This window comes from Oppia nitens, unplaced genomic scaffold (genome assembly GCF_028296485.1).
Source record: "Oppia nitens isolate AA-2021 unplaced genomic scaffold, nextdenovo-longstitch-racon4-pilon3 scaffold37_pilon_pilon_pilon, whole genome shotgun sequence".
NCBI lineage: Eukaryota > Metazoa > Arthropoda > Arachnida > Sarcoptiformes > Oppiidae > Oppia > Oppia nitens.
This window is the reverse complement of record NW_026533218.1, coordinates 498,452-515,455: the sequence shown is the minus strand read 5'-3', so window position 1 is coordinate 515,455 and position 17,004 is coordinate 498,452. Positions and strand designations below refer to the sequence as shown.

The 17,004-nt window shown below is 14.8% G+C and overlaps 3 protein-coding genes across 3 annotated transcripts; all 3 read right to left on the bottom strand.

The window, feature by feature from the left end:
- Window positions 1–7,946: 7,946 nt before the first annotated feature.
- On the bottom strand, window positions 7,947–11,304 carry LOC128957159 (uncharacterized). Its single transcript, XM_054302882.1, has 5 exons — window positions 11,252–11,304; window positions 10,825–11,013; window positions 10,579–10,758; window positions 10,239–10,358; window positions 7,947–8,258 (listed from the first exon to the last, which is right to left on the bottom strand). The coding sequence occupies exons 2-5, from the start codon at window positions 10,961–10,963 to the stop codon at window positions 8,212–8,214; spliced, it is 486 nt and encodes a 161-aa protein (XP_054158857.1). The 5' UTR covers window positions 10,964–11,013; window positions 11,252–11,304; the 3' UTR covers window positions 7,947–8,211.
- A 592-nt stretch (window positions 11,305–11,896) lies between these two features.
- On the bottom strand, window positions 11,897–12,595 carry LOC128957158 (uncharacterized). The gene is made up of 2 exons (XM_054302881.1): window positions 12,531–12,595; window positions 11,897–12,476 (listed from the first exon to the last, which is right to left on the bottom strand). The coding sequence occupies exons 1-2, from the start codon at window positions 12,574–12,576 to the stop codon at window positions 11,959–11,961; spliced, it is 564 nt and encodes a 187-aa protein (XP_054158856.1). The 5' UTR covers window positions 12,577–12,595; the 3' UTR covers window positions 11,897–11,958.
- An 879-nt stretch (window positions 12,596–13,474) lies between these two features.
- On the bottom strand, window positions 13,475–14,298 carry LOC128957160 (uncharacterized). Its single transcript, XM_054302883.1, has 2 exons — window positions 14,189–14,298; window positions 13,475–14,104 (listed from the first exon to the last, which is right to left on the bottom strand). The coding sequence occupies exons 1-2, from the start codon at window positions 14,235–14,237 to the stop codon at window positions 13,569–13,571; spliced, it is 585 nt and encodes a 194-aa protein (XP_054158858.1). The 5' UTR covers window positions 14,238–14,298; the 3' UTR covers window positions 13,475–13,568.
- Between the last annotated feature and the right edge of the window lie 2,706 nt (window positions 14,299–17,004).

The window sequence follows — 17,004 nt, the reverse complement described above, 5'->3', positions numbered from 1 at the left end:
TTCAATGATTGATTGATTAATTGATTAAATGCTAAATTAATTTTTAACCAAAAAGACACTAATGTTTTTATTTTCTGTGTGTTGTTTGTGATTAATCACTAAATGTTAATGTTTTTTTATATATAAAAATTTTAATATAAATTAAATTATTAAATTATTAAATTATTAAATTATTAACTAAATACTTAATAATAATAATGTACAAAAAAACATGTTTTTCAAATTATTATTTTTTTTGGTGTCAAGTGTTTGTGTTTTATTTTGTTTAAATAAATAAATAATAATTTAATTATAAATTTCTTATAATTATGTAATCAATATTTATTTGTTTACTATTTATTAATATCATATATATTTCTAATCAACATTTATCAGGTAAACAACATTTATAAAACAATTTATTGTAAAAATATATCTTAATTTATTATTTTAACTAATTAATTAATTTAATACAATTATTTTTTTAAAAAAACTGTAATTTAGTATAAAAATTATAAATAAATAATATTATTTTATTTGTTAATAGAAATTTTAGCTTTGGCAAGACCCGTACATCATATTTAAAAACAATTGTAATTTAAATAAAATTATTAAACAATTTTTTTAAAAAAATTTCAACAGTAATGTATTTAAAAATCAAACCAAAAAACAATTTAAACAATATTTATATAGATTTTTTTATGTTTAATAATAGAATTTAATTTGTTTTATTTCATTAATTATTTAAAAATCTAATTACAATAAGTAATTAGTATAAAAATTTCAATATAATAAAAATTCAATTAGTTTTTTTAGTGACAAAAATTATTATTTATTGTTTAGTATAAGTTAAATTATTAAATAAAATAAATAAAATAATTACTAATTTATTATTAAAATTGATACTATTTAAAATCTAATTTTAAAAATATATTATTTTTTAACAATTGCCAAATAAAGTTAAATTAAAATATAATATTTATGTATCTGAACTAATAATAAATAATTATAAAAATAATAATAATGATTTTAATTTAAATATTTTTAATTACAGTTTTTTGTATAACATTTAATTGAAATTATCAGGTAAAACTTATAAATTTTTATATTACAAAACAATAGATATTTTTATTTAATTAATTTAAATAAGTAAATAGTTTTATATCAAATAAATTAAATAAGATATGTATTTATGAATACAATTAACAAAAATATTTATAAATATATTTAGAGTTATATATATAAACATAAGTAAAAAACATATATGTATTTAAAGGGAACCAATTTTTTTTTTGTTTCATAGTTAGCTCACATCTCACTTTAACTAATAGTAAAAATGTGAAAAATGTTTGTCAATTAAATTATTGTGTGACACATAAAATGTACTTTTTGATAATAAATTTAAATAATATTATTAAATTTACTTATAGTATACATATTTGTATAAATATTTAATAAAAAAATTAACTAAACATTTAATTGGAAAAAATATTAACAAATTTTTAATATAATATTCAAAAAAAATAAAATAAATAAATTTTAATTAAGTGTTTTAATTATACAATAAACTAATGAATTATTTTAATATATTTATTTTTCAATAATAATAATAATAATAGAAATATTAAAATAATTTATGTAAATCAAAATAAAAAAGTAAATTAAATTAATTTTTATATATATTTAAAAAATACCTAATATTTACTAGAATTAAACACTAATTGTTTATTCAAAAATATAAATAAATAATTTTAACTAAAATTATATGTTAGGAGAGGGGGAGATTCAGATATTACGTTTGTACTTTTTATTTTGTTGAAACAAATCTAAACCCCTTCCTCCCCCACCCTATGTTAAAACATATGTATAAAAAACATATATGTATTTAAAGGGAAACAAATTTAGTTTTTCTTTTCAGAGACATGTTTTATTTGATTCATAGTTAGCTCACATCAAACATTAACTGATAGTAAAAATGTATTAAACTGTTTGTCAATTAATATTATTGTGTAACACATAAAATATTTTTTGATAATATATTTTTTTTTGTTGATAAAATAAATGCTTTAATTTGTTGTTGTTATACATATTGACTGTTAATATGTTATATTAATTTTTTAGTGTAATATTTTATGTTTACAAATAACACAATTAAAAAAATTTAACATTAATTTAAATTAATGTTATTAAAACAACATAATGTTTTATACTGAATAATAACTATTACTATAATTTTTTTTTTGTTAAAAAAACATTTTATTTAATTTGAAAAACATTTTATTAAAAAATTTACTGATATTTTTTTGTTGTTGTGTTGTTTTATTTTCATAAAGTGATACACTATTTATTGACTGATTTTTTTGGTTTTTGGTATTCAAATAAAGGTATTTAATTTATTTAACAATTATTTCTCTCTGATAATAATAATAATAATCATTAATTAATTTTATTTATTTGTATTTTTTTATTACAGACAATCATTCACAGAGACAGACCAGTGATCAGTCCATAAATGTATTGAAATAAATGTTTTTATTTTGTTGTTATTGTTGTCATACATATTGACTACTAATGTTAGGCTAATTTTGAGGAAATATCTATTAATTTTTAAAATTTTAACACTAATTTAAATTTAAAAATTAAAAAAAACTAATTGTTTGTTATTAAAACTAAATTAAGACAATGTTTTATGAGGTGAGCATCTATTAACTTATAATTTATTTATTTTTTTAAAAACACATTTAATTATAATATTTTACTGATATTTTATTTGCAAAAAATTTATACTATTTAGTAGTTATATACGATATTTAATTTATTTATTTAACAATTTTCTCTTAATAACTCTCTGATAAAAATAATTATTAATTTTATTTATTTGTATTTTTTGTTTGTTATGTTTGCAGACAATCATTGACAGAGAGATCAGTGACCAGTGATGTCCACAACCAGAGAGAGACTTATTATGACTTGAAATGGAAATCAAATTGTCTGAACACTTAACTATTGATATTAACTACAGATTATATCCAAATTAGTCAAACATTATATCTAATTATTATTATTATAAACTAATTAACTAATAAATCTGTTTTTATTTAATTTTTTTTATTTAGATATAATGAAAATAATTTCCACCGCAAGTGATTCACCGATTCAATGGCCATACGATTATTATCGGCAAAACTATATAACAACAACAACAATAATATATTATAAAATAATTATTATTTTTAGTTTATAATACAGTGTAATATTATATAATATATTAGATAATAATTTTATGAAATATATATTAAATTATTGAAATAAAATATATATAGTATTTATTATTTAAAATATAAAAACAATGTATACACTTATATACTAATAGACAAAAATAAATATTGTATTTCAAAAAAAATAAACTGAATTAATGAACAAAATTGAAAAAATCTATTTTCTATGAACTGGTTGTCAAACTACTGGTTGTATTGAATCTACTGTTTTTCTGTATATATCTCTCTGTATATACTCTCTCTCTCTCTCTCTCTCTCTCCGAGAGAGAGAGAGAGAGAGAGAGAGAGAGAGAGAGCGAATCACTCATACATTCAACATAACGTTTTTTTATCACTTAATAAACTATAAAATTAAAACAATTTATATAATTGTATTAATTATTAGTCTATTAAAAAATTACAGTTTTAAAATTATAAAAAAATAATAGATGTATATATAACAAAATTTTATATCAATATTTAAATACAACTATACTGTACACAAATTTAGATTAAAAAAAATTGAATTCAATTATTTATTTAAATTTTTTTATTTATAAAAAAAACAATTACAGTTAATAATTAACAACAATTAATATTGTATTTTATCTATAACTTATTGGATGAAAAAAATTATCATTTGATAATTAAGATTAACATAAATAATTAAACAATTATTAAATTACAATATCAATAAATAAATTATTACTATATATATATAAACATTATTTTATATATAATTTTAATACAAAAGTTACATTATTTCAATAACAAAAAAATAAAATAAATTTTTTAGTGATGTGTTCAGCGGTCGGTATTATCAGTCGGTATTTGTTGGGACAGTCGTGTCGATCGCCCGCCCATTGATCAGTCATAGGACTGTCCGTATATCACATGTCTGTCCTATCATACAATGCCTTTCCTATCAAATTCATTATCAAATAATATTTAATAAATAAAATTAAAATAATTTACTAATTATTTTTTAAAAATAAATACTAATTAAGTATTTTTTTAAACATAAAGTTTATATGAACTAAACAAAAAAAAACAAACAAATAATAAAATACATTAATTATATAATTGAATTTTTAAGTATTCTATAAATATTTTAATTTATTTATAACTATTAATGTTATACTTTTTTAAAATTATCTAAATAACTGCTGATTTTTTGTTTATATAAATTTTTTAAAAATTTAATATAAAATATGAACAATAATCAATTAATTATAAACCACTCAAAAAACACATTTATTTTAAAAATAAATAAAAAATATTTATCATATTATATTTCCATATATGTTTCAATCTAGTAGTAATTATTTTAAAACAATTACCTAAAATATTAAATTAATTTATTAATAATATTACAGTTATTTAAATAAAAACCATATAAATTATTTATTTAATATTTAATATAATAATTAAATGTATTATTTATTATTTTTATTTTATTTTAGTTATTTAAAAAATTGAATTTCATAGAATAAATAAAGTAAATTAATTTTTTTTATTATAATTTTTTTTATTATTTGATTTCTAAATATAAAATTTAAATATTAATAATTTAATTTATATATTTAAAAAACTGTAGTTTAAAAATAATAATTACTAGTATAATATATGTATTTTTATTAAATTTACTAAAATATTTTTAATAGAATTATTTTGTTTATTATTTATTTTTTTTAAATTAAATTAAATAATTTAGTAAATAATTTTTATACGTTATATATAAAAATAATATATATATTTTTTTTAAATTTACTAAAATAAAATATACATAATGTATATTTAAAATTATATAATTTATAACATTCATAGTTTTTTTAATAAAATAATTTAATTTAATTTAAAATCAATTAAAGGCAAGTTTATATTGTATGTCTACCATTAGTAACTGCTATCAAACAATATTACAGATATCTAAAAAAATAATAATTAAATAATATTTTAACGATATTTATAAATATAAATTAATTATAATATTAAATGGATTATATCTATGACACCTAGTAAATAGATATTTGAAACAATTACTTAAAATGAAAACTAATTTTATTAATAATATTACAGTTTTATTATTATTATTATTTTTTTTATAAATATATTATGATTTCAAGTGTTATTTTAATAAAAATTAAATATATATATATTTAATAATTTAATATAAAAGATTTAAATTTTTATTCTAAACTATTAATATATAAATAATATTATTTTTTTCTTAGATATAATAAAATAAAATTATAAATTATTTTAGTTCAAGTTATAGAGAGAATAAATAAAAATAATTTTTTTTGAAAAAAATAGTTAAAAATGGCTTAAAATTCACAAAATAAAACCTTACAGTTTGTTAATAGAAAAATAAATAAAAATAATATTTTTATCATAAATTAGATTTGTATATATTTTTTAAATTTAATTTATAATAACAAAACATACAATTGTTATGTAATGTATTAAACAATTTATCACAAGTTTTTTTCTACCAGTACTAATATATTAATATAATACAAAAATATATAATAATAATCAATTTTATTATAATATTTTATTGACTAATAATAATAATAATAATAATAATTTATATCTAACTAATTTTATTTAACTAAAATTATATTAAATAATAATAATATTGTATAAAAAACAAATTATTAATAATTATTGTAATTAATGATTTTTTAAAATAATTTTTTTATTATTATTATCTTAAATATATATTACAACAAATAGCATGTATTACACACTTACCTGACTATCAAATATCATAACTTATTATAAGTAAACGTAGAAAAAAATAGTTACAATAGATTTTTATATGTATTATAACTAATCTATTATTATTATTATTAACATATAATTGGATACTAGACTTGTTGTTGTTGCTTGTTTTACTATTGTTTTGGGAAACTTTATTAAACAACAATAACTATTAATAAAATAAACAAAAAAAAATAAAAATATTAACTCAAATAAAAAATAATTGTAATCACAATTTAATCACAAAATTTTTATCAACAAAATTTATTATTATTAATATTAATTATGTGTTATTAATATAAAATAAATATACCTAATTTAATTGATAATAATAATAATTATTATTATTGAATGTTATCATCTATTATTAACACAAAATCATAATAAAATATAAAGTTCACAATTAATTACGTTATTTTAAACATACAAAAAACATATAGTAGTTATTAAATAAAAATTATTAATATTGAGTAAATAAAATAATTAAACAAATAATTATATAAATATTTATTTTTAAAAATGTAAATTTAACATTTATAATTTTTTGTACAGTACAATGAAATTGATTTTAACAAATTTAATACAAATATTATAAATAATAATATAAATTTGTGTATATATTTGGCACAAAAAATTTAAATTACAATTTCAACTAAATAAAATTAAATAATAAAAATTTTATTAAATGATTTAAAAAAAATTAATAATTTTAATAATTTTTTGTTTGAGACGATTTCTGTCAAATTTACATATTCATAAAATAATGATATATTTTATAAACTAATTAATTAATATGCAACAGTTTCAAATTAGCTATCAAAATAAAATACTAAAGATATATTTTTTAAAAAAATTAAATTAATATTATTTAATATGTAAATAAATCAATCAAAACAATGTTAAATATAAAAACAATTAGATCCATTAAATATAATATTTAAAAAATTTATGAATTATAATTTTATAAAAAAAATTATATTACAGTTTTAATATTATTAAAATTATTAATAAATTAATTTAATATAACAATAAAATACTATATATATATATATATATATATATATATATATATATATATAAATTAAAATTATTTAATGTGTAAATAAATCAAACAAAAAAGAAGTTAAATATTACATAAAAATTATTATTATTATTATTATTTACATTAGTTATGCCAATTGAATACTATCATCAATTATATATATATTTATTTATTAATTATAACTAAAATTTATTTATTTTAAAAACTATTGTTTAATATTGTTTATTTCAATTACTAGTAAAAAAATTATATCATATATAAAATTCCCGATCATTTAGTATTAATAGCAAACCGTTAGAATAATAAAACTGGGTTTAAAAATATAAAATTAGTAAAATTTAAATTACTAAAGTAAATATGTATAAAAATTAAATATTATTTAGCAAACAATCAATATATTTATTAAATTTATTAGTTATAAATAAATAGTTTTTTTAAATAATTAAATTAATTATTTTTAAATAATATACTTCTATATTTACAAAAAAATACATAAAAATTTTAGCCCTATTTTGTCTCACTAAATAAAATATTAACCAAAATATGTAAAATTATTTTAAGTAATTTTAATAAAATATTACAGTATTATATATAAAACATAATATTTTCTTATTAATTTTTAATATTATCGTATAAAACAATTTTTTCTAAATTTATTAAATTTTATTTATTTTTTAAACTTATTTAAATAGCAACTAAATTACTAATATAAATTTAATTAATCGATATTTTTTATTAGATTTAACTAATTATTAAATATAAGTTATTTATATATAAATTTTAGTTTGTTATAGTTTAACTTATTTATTTTAATGATAATAAAATTATATATCAAAAAATATTATTATTAATTTATATTTTTGATTGATTAAAAATAATATAATAATTACATACCGTCTATACATTCCTAGTGTAATATAAATTTTTGGTGATACCGGTGCCCCACAAACACACACACACACACACATAGACATCATCGTCATCGTGTTGGACAGTCATTGATGGCCAGACACTGCCGTTTGATCAGTGAATGTATGTCTGAGTTGAACTGATGATTATGTCCTGAAGGCTGTCCCTCCCGGAGCTCCGATCGTTGCCATCAAAATACACTGAGTGAGTAACCGCTGGACACATACAGACCATCACTAACTCGCTTATAGCCGACAATTAGCTTTCGGTATCTGACGGGATCTGATTATTAAATTTTGGAGACACTGGTAATGGGTTTTTCAAAAAAATATTATAATTAATACAATGTTGAGTAGTAGTAATAATAATAAAACTAACTGCTATTAATTTTTTAAAAATAAAATTAATATTATTAAATATATTATTAAATAGAATTTTTGTTTCTAATATTATATATTAATATTATTTTAATTTTAATGATTAATAGGAATATAATTTTGTTTAATTTTATTTATTTTTTTAGATTATAAATATTATAAATGTGAATTAATGTGATAATAATCAAATTATAATTTCTATAATTACATTTTTGATAAATTGTTGTATTTTAAATAATTAATTAATAATAATAAAAATATTTAAAAAAATAGATTTTCTTAATAAATTATTTGTTTTTTATTTATTTAAATATGAAAACTTTAAAAATAACAAATTAATATTTATTAATATAATTTAAATATTATATACTGTCAGTGTATACATAGGATAAACATATTTAATTAAGATAAAATATAACAATAATTTTGTTTAAATCATTTAATTGTTATTAATTTTTTATTTATTCAACTATTAAAATATTAATTATTTAAAAAAATTTTTTTATAATAACTACAGCCATCACTAAACTACTAATATATTAAAATATTTTATAATAAATATTAAATAATAAATTAGTAATTTTTATTACAGTTTTATATATTAAATACGAATAAAATTAAATTATTAATAAATAAATACTAATGTTTTCATAATTCAAATATTGCTATTGCTACTATTTTGCATTAAGATTGTTTTTATATTTTTATATTTTATTAATTTTAAATTTAAAGATTTTTTTTTATATTTATATATAGCTATAATTGTTTTTTTAACAATAAAATTTTTATAATTAATAATTAATTTTTATTCAACTAATAAATAATATATGGAAAATAAATAAAATTATTATTAAAACTTAATATCAGTCTAGCTTTTTTAGTAAATAATAAAATAAATAAATATAAATATTATTAGTAATGTTTTTTTTTATTACAGTTTGAGTATATAAAATATTTTTACATTTAATTCATTAATTATTTCATTTGAATTAAATGTTTACTTTTATGTTTAATTTGCTTTTCTTGTAAAATATTTTATCAAATCTATAATTATATTTTTGATAAATTTTTTAATTTTGATTTTTTTAGAAACTATTACATTTAAATAAGTTTTCAATTTGCTAATTATCTTAAAAAATAATAGCTAAGTATTTATTTAATTAAATTAATTATTAGTTATTTATCAGTTTGAAATTTATACTAAATTTTATTAAATTAAATATTAAAATACTAATAATTTTGTATTATATTTTGTAATTTATTTTTTCAATAATTGAAATTTCATGATAAATTTTAAAAATATATAATAGAGTATACAATAAAAATCAAATGATTAATAAGTATTGATTAATATATATATATATTAAATAATTATTATCTAAAATATTATTATTAATTATTTATATTTTCTAATAAAGTTTTAATATATATTTGAATATTAAATTAAAAATTAATATAAAATAATATAACTATTGTTGACTTAAAACAATATATATATATATATATATTTAAGATATTAATAATTACTTAATATTCCTAATAATAAAAGTTAATTAAAAAAAATCAATTTTGTTGATAATATTGAATGTAATACACAAACTTTATTTTATTTATTTAGACATGAATATTAAGTATTAATTAATTGATAAAAAACAATTGATAATTAATGAGAAAAAAATATAATAAACAAATATAATAAAATTTGTTAAAAATAATTTATATATAGCAAACTAATTGTTATTATTAGTAAATTATTAATAAAATAATAATAATTTTTGAAACCAATTAAATTAGTATTATTATTAGGATTAGGAGTAGTATAACTAACTAACAATTTATCAGATGTGTGTTTAGTTATTTCCAAAATTTCAAAAGTATTTTTAAAATTAATATCGCATGTATAATAACCTTTAGCCGATTCGGTTGAATTGTTTAAAACAATTTCCAATTTATCGTTAATTAATTGTTCAGGTTTTTCCAATAGTTGAATACTATTTTTTGAATGATATTTATCTAATGTTTGCTTACCTAATTATATACATATATATATAAAGAGAGAGAGACAAATAATAAATTATATTTTTTTAAAAATAAATAAATTAAATTAAATTATTTAAAAACAATAAATAAAATTAATATATTTTTAAAAAGTTAATAAATAAAATTAATTATATTTTTAAAAAATAATATATAAAATTAAATTAATTAATTTTTTAAAAAAAACTAAATAAATTTATCAAAATATTACCTGTTTTATTTTTAGTATCATACGTATAAAATGCTTCACCATTTAAATTAAAATTAATTGTCAATAATTGTTTATCAATTAAATTAAATGAACATTGGAATTTTAGACAATCCATAAATTTGAATGTATAATTTTGTTTGTCAGATTTATTGCCAAACTGTGGAATCAAGTCAACAGTTTCTATATCAATAAAAATATATAAATAAATTAATATAAATAACAATAATTTTAAAAAAAAATATTTACCGATTTTTTTAGTAATTTTAACTCTATTTGATGATGGCGATGGTATACTTTTTTCAATATCACTTACACTGCATAAAAATTCATCCTCTAAAAACTTATCAGAATCAATTGAAAAATTGATTTCATTGTTTGCTTTCATAGTTAGACTAGACAACAAAATACCAGGATATGTTCCTTTAGATAATTGACCTTTAGATGATTGATTTTTAATAAAATTTTTTAAAATAGTAAATTATATATTAATAATTATTTTTTTAAGATAGAAAATTATTTATTACTAATTTATTTTTCAAATATAAAATTATTTATTAATATTTTTTTAAATATTAAATTATATATTAATTTTTTTTTAAATTAAATTATATATTAATTTTTTTTTAAATTAAATTATATATAAATATTAATAATTTAAAAAAAAAATATCTACCTTCAGAATCAATATAACCAATTGATGTATATGAAGATTCAAATTCAATTTTAAATACATTGTTAACAGAATTTAATTTATATAAACATTTTAAACTAATCGTACGATTATTATCTTTACTATACGATAGTTCATTGTATTCAATTTGAACAGATTTTTGTTCACTAAACACAACAACAACAAAACAATTTATTAATTGAATGATTAATAAAATAGAAAACATTTTTTCTACATTAAAAATTACTTTTTAATAAAATGTTAGTGTAAACTAAAAATATGAATTTAATAGCAAAACTATGTTAATACTACCAATATTTATAGTTTTTTTGCGATTAGAAAATTATTATTTTTTTTATTATAAATTTATCTATTAATGATATCTAATACTCAAAATGTATTTCAATATACATATTAAAAAACAAAACACTTAACTAAACATCAATATCAAAAATTATATATTGATATTTAATATTTATATATAGTATAATATACAGTAACTGTTTTACTTTTAGTATTAATTATAATTATTTAATAATAATAATAAATTAAGATAAATATACTAGAATCAAATATAAATTTAATGCAATTTTATTAAAGTTAAAAATTATATAATATATTAATAATTTTAAAATTTTAAACTTATTTTAAATGATATTTTATTATTATTATTTGTTGTCGAAGTTAGTGATGTTGTCGAATCAATAAAATTATAGATTTCCAATTATATCTAGTAATTTATTTGAATAATCAATCATAGATTTTAATAGAGTTTTAATTGAATTTGTATCATATTTTTCAGCTAGTTCATCTTTTTCTGGTATTTTTTGTAGAAAATTTGTTAATTTAGTTTGATAGTCAGCAGTCGTATTGGAAATTTCATCAATGTGTTGACGATTTTGTTTGCCTAATTCTTGGTTACCATTGATTATAGTCAATTGAATTGATTTTTGCATATCCTGTAGACCCTGGTTATTTGTTTCAATACATTCCTGGCCATCGGGTGTAGTCGGATCGGCTGCACTTACCCTTGATTTCATTTGCTGTAGTGTTTCAATATCTTTCCCCAGAGTATTATAATTTGAACCTTTATAACCTTTAGACAACCATGAATTTTTTGTTTGAGTTGCTAAAACAATTGCCCCAGATAAATTGTTAAGCAAATCATTTTTCGTTATTTTAGCCAGCTCGTAGCATTTTAAATTTATGTAGGTTGTTTGCGATAAACCTATAAAATAACAGTATATTTCAATTATTTTTTGTTTTTTGCATTATAATTTACCTATTAGAACGAGCAAAGTTAACCAAATAAATTTATAATTAGACATTCTATTATTTTTTATAATTAATAATTTTATTATTTTTAAAAATTGCTTTATATATAGATTTTTTTTTTTAAATTATATATTTATTTTAGTCTTAATTAAATTATAAAGATAACACTAAAATAGTTTTAAAATGTATTTTATTTATTAAAAAAACTAAACTATTTCACTATTATCTAATTTAATAGTCTTAATATTATTAGATTAATTTATTAATAATTTCAATATTATAAATTGATAAATAATTGTTTGAGTAATTAACAAAAAAACAACTATTTCAGTATTATCTAATTTAATAGTCTTAATATTATTAGATTAATTTATTAATAATTTCAATATTATAAATTGATAAATAATTGAGTAATTAAAAAAACAACTATTTCAGTATTATCTAATTTAATACTTTAATTTTAAGTGTTTTTAGTAATTTCAATATTATAAATTGATAAATAATTGTTTTTTGTAAAAACAACTATTTCAATATTATCTTATATAGTACTTTATTCTAGAGTGTTTTAGTAATTTCAATATAGTATCAATTGTTAAACAAATGTTATTATATATATAGCTAATTGATTTGATTGGATTTTTTTATCAACTTATTTTATTGAAATTTTAAAGATTACTCATCAATTATAAAACATATAAATATTATTATAGTTATATTATAGTATTTTTTATAGTCTATCCTGGATTTAAACTATTTTTATAAACAATTATTAATTAAAGAATAGTATTGTAATAACAAGTAACAATTTTTTTAATACTATACAAATGATAGACAAAGAAAAATAAACTTTTATTATAAATTTTTTCAAATTGTTTTAATTTTCTAATTAATATATTTTATATTAATGATTACTAATAAAAAATAAAGAAACATTATAATTATCATGTGCTTAATAAAATATTTATTATTAGAAAAATTGAATATAATAAAATATACAGGTTTTAAGAAATATATAATTTTGAATTTAATTTAATTAGTTTTTAAATTAAATATATTCATCATACAATTTATCTAAATTTTCGATAGTAACAATATCAGTTTTCATATTATTGTTCATTGCTAGCAATATGTTAGGATCAATTTCAGCTAACTTTTCATCTTTTATCGTTTTGATTTTAGTTTCTAATTGTTTCAGATAATCCAAATGCTTTGATTTCAATTGCGAATACAATTGTTCTAGTTGCAATTTATTGAAATGACCAATTTTACGATTACCATCTAGATTTTCATTTTCCATTCGTTGTTCATATTCTAATCGTTGTTTATTATAGATCGACAATTGTATTTGATAATCTGGATCAGTTACTTGCAATATTTCGACATTATTTTTTATGCTAATAAATTTTTGTTGAAATTCAATCAATTTCAATGTTAAATCATCGAAACCTTTATGCTGCCAATCGCCAATTATACTATTAATTAGTCTAGTATCATTTTCTAGATGCTGAATTAGTTCTTCTTTAGTTAATTGATCATCATCCTGATTATTATTATTATTATTGTCAGTCAAACAATTTGCAACTAAATTAATTTTTTTTATAAAAAAACAAAATAATTTTTTTTAGTAATTTATTAATAATTAAAAATTTAATTAGATAAAATTACCTGTAATTATTAATGAAAATAATAAAATAATCTTATGAATATTAGACATGTTCTAAACTAATTATAATTAATGAAAATAATAAAAATATCTTAAAATTATAGTTAATTAGAAATATTTTTTCGAATAATTTTTATTCTTTTTATAGGATTTTTTATTAAGAATTTTTTTTATCAAATATTGTTTTTTATCTAATTTTATCTATTTATATTAATTAAATTGTTAAATATTAGTTTATATTTTTTTAAATAAAAAAAGTTTTATTTTATAAAATGTTTACGAGCAAGATAAGATACTATATTTAATAAAATAAAAACAATTATTTAATTTTGTTATTATGAATTTCAGTTGGTTAAAAGTTATTATTTTATAATAATTAATAATTTCATTATTTAATCAACATAATAATTTTTATCTTAGTATTTTCTTGATATATTATTAAATAAAAAACTTATAATAATACTAACCATGAATTTCATTATTATTTATTCAGCTATTAGTTTTTTTGTACTTGAAATTATCAATGAAAGTAAACTTATGTTTATATTGAAATTATAGGTAATATAATTATTAAATTATATTGATTTAAATAAATTGTAGTTTATATTGCTTATAAACAATATTTATTATTAATATTTTTTCAATTATTTTTTAAATCAATAATAAAATATTCATTATTTTTTTAAGAAAAAAATATTATTGATTCAACATTATAATTTAGTTATAATTTGTTTAACATTTTCATTTTTTTAACATTTTTTACTATTAAATATTATTATACGATTTAATTTTTTAAACAAACAAATATATGAAAAAATGTAAAAAACTTTAAAGCAAACTTTAAAATTAAAAATATATTTATAAATTATTTTTAATGAATATTCTTAATTATAATTATAAATATTTATTGTTAATGAATTTCAATACAGTTTAGTAAAACAGTTTAGTAAAATAAAATTAAATATAAGAATTAATGAAATTCAATTTATTTATTATATAACAATGTAAGCAAATATATATATTTAGTAAATTATTTTTCTAATTATTACTAAAAAAAAATATTAAATCAGATTAAAGAAATGATAAAATTGTTAAATTAATTTCAAAGTTAATATATTAATAAATATTATTATATTGAAAAAAATTGTCACAAACTAGCAGTAAGTATATGTTTGTCAACTATTGTTATGAGTAAACAAATAATTTAATATATAATTGCATTTTAGTTTTAAATAATTATATTAAATTTTAACTTTGTATAATATTAATTTTATTATTATTATTATTAGTTGTATATTAATAATCAATATTAATATAATATATAAAATTTTTATATGATATAACTATATGTTAAGTTTATAGTCAAGTATTTCAAATTGTTTTAATAAAATTAAATGATTAATAATGAAATAAATATATTGTTATCTTAAAGTTAACTAACATTATTATTATTATTTTTACAATAATAAAATAAATAGTATCAATATTATTTATTATATTAAAAAAAATAATTAAGACATTTATTGTGTAACTTTGACTTATATACTTGAAAATTTTAAGGACTAAATTTGATTAATTATGTAAACAGTGAAATAATTTTTTTTTATTTAATACATATATTAATAATAAATTATCTATAAAAAAGTAATCATCTATTATTAAAATGAAATAATTTGAATTTAAATTATATTTTTTTTTGATTTTGTTTAAGTGTATGAAATTAATATAAATATTAGTAAACACCTGTAGATTATGACACTTGAATAGTTGCAAAACAATTGACTTTACTCTCTCTCTCTCTCTCTCTCTCTCTCTCTCTCTCTCTCTCTCTCTCTCTCTAATAATATAATAATAATAATAATATATTTGCTTTAATTAAAAAAATATTTAAATATTAATATTAAATTAAAACTAATTTAGCTTAAACATATTTAAATTTATACCAATTGCTTACAATTAAAAAATACTCTTAATTAAAAAAAAATTTTTAATAAATATTATTAATTGTAATTATAAATTTTTATCATAAATAATGTAGATAAAATTAGAAATAAAATGTTTATAGTTTTTTCATCTATTTGTTCAATAAATAAATTTCTATATTTTAATAAATAATTAATCTTTTCATTCATATAAATAACAAACTGTAAACTAAATCAATATATAATTAAAGTTAAAAAAAATTTTATGAGTCATTTATACACTTATTATTTTATATTAACTGGAAATTATATGATAAAATAAAAATTACTAATTATTTATATAATTATTACTTTTAAAATAAAATATTTTGTAAATATTTATATTAACTGTGAAACAAAAATCTGTAATTATATTAAGTTTTGAATAACAATCAAATAACAAGCTCTACATAAATTATAAAATTTATAATTATATAAATTAATGATTAAATTATATTTAAATTTAGTTCAAAACAAAGCATGTGTTTTTATTTTATCAATTTTTAATTTTTTCTAATTTATTATTTAAATATAAAAAAAATAACTAACTTGTTTTTAATTCTAAAATAAAAAGTAAAAAATAAATTTTATAAACAATAAATATTTATATTAGATTTTTATTATATAATAAGTATAGTTAAAAATTGTAAGTATTTAATATTAAAGAGATTTTAATCCTATTGTTTGTATAGTTTTGTCTATCACTTTGTGTACTAATTTTGTATAAAATAGTTTACAATATAAAGAATTATTATATTTTAAAAATAAATATTAATAATTTTAATTAAAAAAAATAATATATTAGTTATAAGTGTAAATTAGTTGCATTTAATTACAGTGCTACCAATTTAAAATAA

What these genes read in the sequence shown, in the direction of transcription:
- LOC128957160 (XM_054302883.1), bottom strand. Translation starts at nt 14,237, where the DNA reads ATGTCTAATATTCATAAGATTATTTTATTATTTTCATTAATAATTACA. An exon ending in ATTTTCATTAATAATTACAG is followed by an intron (nt 14,105 to 14,188) that starts GTAATTTTATCT and finishes AAATTAATTTAG; the next exon opens with TTGCAAATTGTTTGACTGAC.
- LOC128957159 (XM_054302882.1), bottom strand. Translation starts at nt 10,963, where the DNA reads ATGAAAGCAAACAATGAAATCAATTTTTCAATTGATTCTGATAAGTTT. An exon ending in TAAAATTACTAAAAAAATCG is followed by an intron (nt 10,759 to 10,824) that starts GTAAATATTTTT and finishes TTATTGATATAG; the next exon opens with AAACTGTTGACTTGATTCCA. An exon ending in TTCAACCGAATCGGCTAAAG is followed by an intron (nt 8,259 to 10,238) that starts GTTATTATACAT and finishes ACCCATTACCAG; the next exon opens with TGTCTCCAAAATTTAATAAT.
- LOC128957158 (XM_054302881.1), bottom strand. Translation starts at nt 12,576, where the DNA reads ATGTCTAATTATAAATTTATTTGGTTAACTTTGCTCGTTCTAATAG. An exon ending in AACTTTGCTCGTTCTAATAG is followed by an intron (nt 12,477 to 12,530) that starts GTAAATTATAAT and finishes GTTATTTTATAG; the next exon opens with GTTTATCGCAAACAACCTAC.